The sequence below is a fragment of the Watersipora subatra genome, chromosome 1 (assembly GCF_963576615.1).
Source record: "Watersipora subatra chromosome 1, tzWatSuba1.1, whole genome shotgun sequence".
In the NCBI taxonomy this organism is placed as follows: Eukaryota; Metazoa; Bryozoa; class Gymnolaemata; order Cheilostomatida; family Watersiporidae; genus Watersipora; species Watersipora subatra.
In genome coordinates, this window is record NC_088708.1 from 14,011,877 (window position 1) to 14,017,827 (window position 5,951).

General features: G+C 36.3%; 1 protein-coding gene across 1 annotated transcript; it reads left to right on the forward strand.

Annotated features, from left to right (window-relative positions):
* The first annotated feature begins 518 nt into the window (after nucleotides 1–518).
* Nucleotides 519–5,731, forward strand: LOC137403056 (phospholysine phosphohistidine inorganic pyrophosphate phosphatase-like). Its single transcript, XM_068089404.1, has 7 exons — nucleotides 519–634; nucleotides 894–1,081; nucleotides 2,577–2,736; nucleotides 3,132–3,195; nucleotides 3,448–3,540; nucleotides 5,055–5,146; nucleotides 5,285–5,731. The coding sequence occupies exons 1-7, from the start codon at nucleotides 522–524 to the stop codon at nucleotides 5,382–5,384; spliced, it is 810 nt and encodes a 269-aa protein (XP_067945505.1). The 5' UTR covers nucleotides 519–521; the 3' UTR covers nucleotides 5,385–5,731.
* Nucleotides 5,732–5,951: the final 220 nt, after the last annotated feature.

A 5,951-nucleotide genomic window follows, 5' to 3' on the forward strand; every position in this document is an offset into this window, starting at 1 on the left:
TTACACGATACTAACTCATCTAAGCTATAAACACCGAGGCTAGCTGTAAACACCGAGGGTAGCTATAAATACTAAGGCGAGCTATAAACACCAAGGTCAGCTATAAACACCGAGCTAGCTATTCTGGAGAAGATTTCTATTCATTCATTAATATATCCCTTCAAGCATTCAGTACTTCTTTAGTTTTAGCTTTTCAAGCAGACGCAAATCGATACAAGTTTATCAGATGATTTCTTTCACCTTTTGTCCCAATGATAAAATTGGTTTTTTGTCTAAAATTCTTATTGCAATCAGTTCACTTGAAAAAAAAACAGCTAATATAAGCTACCTAATTGGAGTAGGCCAGGTCTACATTACTCTAGAACTATCAATGGCTATTTGCCATTGATGGAAATGGAATATTTGCCATTTCCTCACTTCTCAAAGGTTAAATTGGTTTTGTTGTGTATTATTAAACCTGTTGTAAAATTATAAACTAGCGAGATAGCTCACGTATTTTAGTTTTCTCTTTTAGATAAGAGATGACTTGGGCAAACGGTGTGAAAGGAGTTTTGCTAGACATTACAGGTGTTCTGTATAATAGTGGATCGTGTGGTGGAACACCGATTGTTGGCTCAGTGGAAGCAATTCAAAGGTTACATTAGTAGTAAGCTCTTGGTGTCAGTATATGAGTTGTTTAAAAACACCATACTATCCAGATTATTTGTACACACTAATTTAGTTTGCACTTTAGTTATATTATTGTGCTTAAAATTGAGTTGTTTGCTTGTGTAGCTATTTTTAGACATTTTAGAACTCACAAATGTAGATCAGCGAGCATTTACCAATTTCTCCCTTAGCTAAAGGCGACATGAATCCTTACAATAAAATGTCGTTTGTTTAAATACTTGCAGGTTAAAAGCAAGTCAACTTCTATACAAGTTTTGCTCAAATGAGTCAACGCAGACCCGAGCAGACTTCGCAGCTAAGCTGAACAAGCATGGGTTTGATATATCAGCTGATGAGATATTATCTCCAGCACCTGTTATGGTAGCTTTATTGAAGCGTGAATCACTTCGGCCTCATCTTCTTGTTCATCCAGGTGCATTAGTTCATTAGTTTGATTTGTATGTTAATTTTGTCGAGCAGCCTTTTTTCTAGGTTTAACTTCTTACTTTTTATTATCCTTAACCATTGCACTTAATCATTTATAATTGTTTCATGATAATCTACCACTATCATCTACTTCATGATAATCTATCACTATCATCTACTTCATGATAATCTACCGCTATCATCTACTTCATGATAATCTACCACTATCATCTACTTCATGATAATCTACCACTATCATCTACTTCATGATAATCTACCGCTATCATCTACTTCATGATAATCTACCACTATCATCTACTTCATGATAATCTACCGCTATCATCTACTTCATGATAATCTACCGCTATCATCTACTTCATGATAATCTACCGCTATCATCTACCGCTATCATCTACTTCATGATAATCTACCGCTATCATCTACTTCATGATAATCTACTGCTATCATCTACTTCATGATAATCTACCGCTATCATCTACTTCATAATAATCTACCGCTATCATCTACTTCATGATAATCTACCACTATCATCTACTTCATGATAATCTACCGCTATCATCTACTTCATGATAATCTACCGCTATCATCTACTTCATGATAATCTACCGCTATCATCTACTTCATGATAATCTACCGCTATCATCTACTTCATGATAATCTACCGCTATCATCTACTTCATGATAATCTACCGCTATCATCTACTTCATGATAATCTACCGCTATCATCTACTTCATGATAATCTACCGCTATCATCTACTTCATGATAATCTACCGCTATCATCTACTTCATGATAATCTACCGCTATCATCTACTTCATGATAATCTACCGCTGTCATCTACTTCATGATAATCTACCGCTATCATCTACTTCATGATAATCTACCGCTGTCATCTACTTCATAAACCTCTTTGATCTTCTTTCCTTCTCAGTAGTGTTATTCCTCCTCAAAATATCTAACACCTTAAATCTTCCACTCTCCTCAACACACTTAGTACACGCTTCATCATTCTCAGCTCTGTTGCCTCCAGTCTGCCTTCTACTCCCTTCATTTGGTCTTCATATCTCTCATTAATTTAACTGGCACAACGTGGCAGCTTTTGCTTTTATACACTGCTGATCTTCATTCCTTTGCTATGTAATGTTCTCTAGCTTTTTTATACATCTTTCAAAATGACTTGTAGCTGTATTTGTGAAAATGCATATCATTACTACAAACTGGAATACATTGAATCTTCATATAGTGTTAGCTTTTATCACAACATTATGTCGACTTCTCTTATGTTTTCTTTATGCCTATCTGAAGGCATCCCGGTTCTCTTCAATAATACCATATATGCCTCCTTAGTAGTTAAAATCTGGTAGATATATCTTTGCCTGTTGTCTTGTGCCATTTGCCATTCATTCTTCTACAATTCTTTAGTGAGGGGGACTGTTAGGAGCATTCTCACATATTTTTAGGTCTATGTCAAATTTGCAGATGTGCTGGCAGAGTTTAGCAGCCTGGATCAGAGCAACCCTGATTGTGTGGTGCTGGGAGACTGCCAAGAGCACTTCACTAGCTGCTCCCTCAACCAAGCATTTAGAGTTCTACTTTCTATGCACGCAGACAACCGCAAGTTATACGCACTAGGTGCCGGGTAAGAATGTACAGTTATATGTACTAGGTGCTGGGTAGGAATGTAGTTATATGCACTAGGTGCTGGGTAGGAATGTAGTTACATGTACTAGGTGCTGAGTAGGACTATAGTTATATGTATTAGGTGCTGGGTAGAAATGTAGTTACATGTACTAGGTGCTGGGTAGGAATGTAGTTACATGTACTAGGTACTGGGTAGGAATGTAGTTACATGTACTAGGTGCTGGATAGGAATGTAGTTACATGTACTAGGTGCTGGGTAGAAATGTAGCAACAATTCTATTTAATCATATCCTAGCTCTCTTGGTGCAAAGCCTGCTTGCGTTGTTTGTATGTACCACAGTACTCACCCAAAATTCTTTTCAGTCTGACAGCTGGCTGTTGTTTTACTTGTAGGAAGTATTATAGTGAAAACGGTGAACTTGTCCTTGATGTTGGATCATATGCTAGGATGCTTGAGGTAGGTTTACAGGAATCAACTAGTTCTAGGAGCACTGTACTGATCAATGACCGATTGTTTCTGCTCCAGCAGCTTTTGACCAGTTTGTGGGCATTTGACGAATTTTTCATATTCACCCACTTGACCAGTGATTTACCTGAATAGCTTATCAACTTATCTAGAAGTTTGCCGGAGATGTTGCATCTTGTTTTCTACAGCTACGTGTAGAGGGTTATCTTTCATGCACGTGATATTGTTATTGATGTGTTGCAGTTTGCTGCAGATTGCACCATGAATGTCTGTGGAAAACCGCAGCCTGCTTTTTTTGAACAAGCATTGCAGGAGCTCGGTGTGAAAGCATCAGAGGTAAATAACAGCCTACAAAGTCTTTGATTGATATTTGTGTCTAAAATGAGGCATTGTTCGTTTGTTTAATGGCCAAATGTGTTGACTGAGTGTCTATGGTAAGTGAGGGTAACTCTTTTACCAATAGACATGTAGTAATAGTCATGTAGACTTGACCAGTCATGTTGATGTAAGAAAAGACAACACTAATGCATCTGTTGGTTGGTATATCCATGCAAAGGCAGGTGAAGGGGGTCTTATAGCTCTACACATATCATCGACCAATGCTGTACTGGATATACCTACTTGAAGGCTATAGAAAAGGGCAGAGTGTATCCTGCTAATGGAACATTCTAGAACTCTTTAGACTCTAGATTAATAAGTTATGGAAAATTTGTTGTTTTACTAATTGTTAGTAGTAGTGTACTGTTACATATTGTTCCATATCACTTTGCACTTAATCTTGTATGACATCATGCCATAAAAAGTTAGGAAAGCCACTGTTTTCGGGTAATTTTATTTGACAACAACATTTCAACATACAACTTCAAATCTAAGCAACTATTTGTTTCGACGTACAAAGTGATCTGCAACGTACAACGCCCGGAGTTTTTCAACTCAGCAAATAGGTTTTTAGTCCTCATAAGTTTATATGATTTGGTTCTACACTTTGCAATAATAAAAATAGACATGTAAATGTACGTCACTAACATTTTATACTGATAAAGATAGATGTATGCATGTTCAGCACAAACAATTTATAAAACAATATTATAAATAGATGCATGTTTTAAAGTCAGGATTACTAGTCAAGAAGTATTATGGTGAGAGGAGGCACTGCTTTTTGTAGAATTAAGGCTGCAAATATTGGAAAACAACCAAATATTCTCGGATCAACTTGGAAAAAAAATCTTATGTGCCTAGTAATTGTTGTGAGGAAAAAAAGGGATGCGAGAAAAAGAAAACATGGAACTTGAAGAACCAGAGAGACTCGCCATTATAACTAAAGTTAAAATAGAAATTATGTGACATACAAGCAAATAAATATGAGTTGTGTTAATTTAAATTTCACAAAGTGTAGGTCAGACAAGCTCTCTATCTATATCACCACCCCTACCTACACACTGTCCATCCCCTGTCTCGTGGAGGGTGCACCTCTATTAGCTTGTTTTTATTGCAAAAGCAGAAGCCAATGGAAGCCTCTTTTTCTCGATTGTTACATTTTTTATTTAGTTTCTTAAATATAAATTAGTTTATCCCATTTGGTTTTATAGATAGTTTTATAGAATGCACTTGTTTTAATGTTATATATATTCTTTTGTAGTATTTGTATCATTTGCTGAGCTGTAGAAGGTATTAAATGAAATAAGATGTATTTGTATAAAAATATTTGCTCCACAGAGCAACAGCTTTGATACATTGAGCAAATATCGGAATGGATTAATTTCCTATGTCAAGGTTGGACTGCACCATCATTTGCTACTGGTAACACAGCTGTTGGCTATTTTTTTTAGCACAATTATACTTTTTTGTAGTGTGTGATGATAGGCGATGACATTGTAAGTGATGTTGGTGGTGCCCAGGCTATGGGCATGCGAGGAGTTCAGGTGCGAACTGGCAAGTACAGGTAAAGCCACTACAGAATTTATCTCACTTGTTTTTCCTTTTCCATATCTGCGCTTTTGTTTACAAATATCACATTTTCTTGTCGGGTAAAAATAATTACGTGTAATAGATTCATGAGTTGTTTTTAAATCAATTTTAGAGCGGATGCTGATGAGCCCCATCCAACTGTGAAACCTGATGGCTATGTAGATAATTTGGCGGAAGCTATCAATATGCTGCTAACTTCATCTTCTGCTTGAACCATAGAACATTGTGCTAGTTATTTATTTTAATATATTAATTTGATGTTAACTATTTTTGTAGATTATACCAAACCATCACTCTAATCTAATATTATTTAGAGTTTGTGGCTCTATCTGTCCGCCAGCGCACTTTGCTGCTTTTTAAGCTATACAACACTCATTGCTTTTCTATTTAAATGAGAATAATAGGAAATGTATGGTTGCACCGGGTTGGCCATAGCTAGGCCATAGATCATCTTCCAGCTGCTCTGTCTTCCACTTGTTGCTCTGTCTTGCACTTGTTGCCAGTTTTTCCACTTGTTGCCATTTTTCCTTCTCAATATCAAGCATTGTACAAATATTAATCCGTGATAAATGTTCACAGTGGTTCATGAACAAGTTAAAACAATGCAAAGAATGTTTAAGCAAACTATAGACACAGGTTGAAGAAAGGACTCTAAAGGTTGATTCTAACAAGTCAACCAATTTTCCAAGTCAACTAAGTTCCTAATCCACTTTAGTAACCTCCTTAATAGAAACGACTGTCTCTAATTTGTTGAGATTTTTTTAGGATCGACAGAAATA

Excerpts from the sequence above, each read along its gene's own strand:
- LOC137403056 (XM_068089404.1), top strand. The coding sequence starts at position 522 with ATGACTTGGGCAAACGGTGTGAAAGGAGTTTTGCTAGACATTACAGGT. Across the intron at positions 635-893 it reads TCAGTGGAAGCAATTCAAAG|GTTAAAAGCAAGTCAACTTC; the intron begins GTTACATTAGTA and ends AAATACTTGCAG. Across the intron at positions 3,196-3,447 it reads CATATGCTAGGATGCTTGAG|TTTGCTGCAGATTGCACCAT; the intron begins GTAGGTTTACAG and ends GATGTGTTGCAG.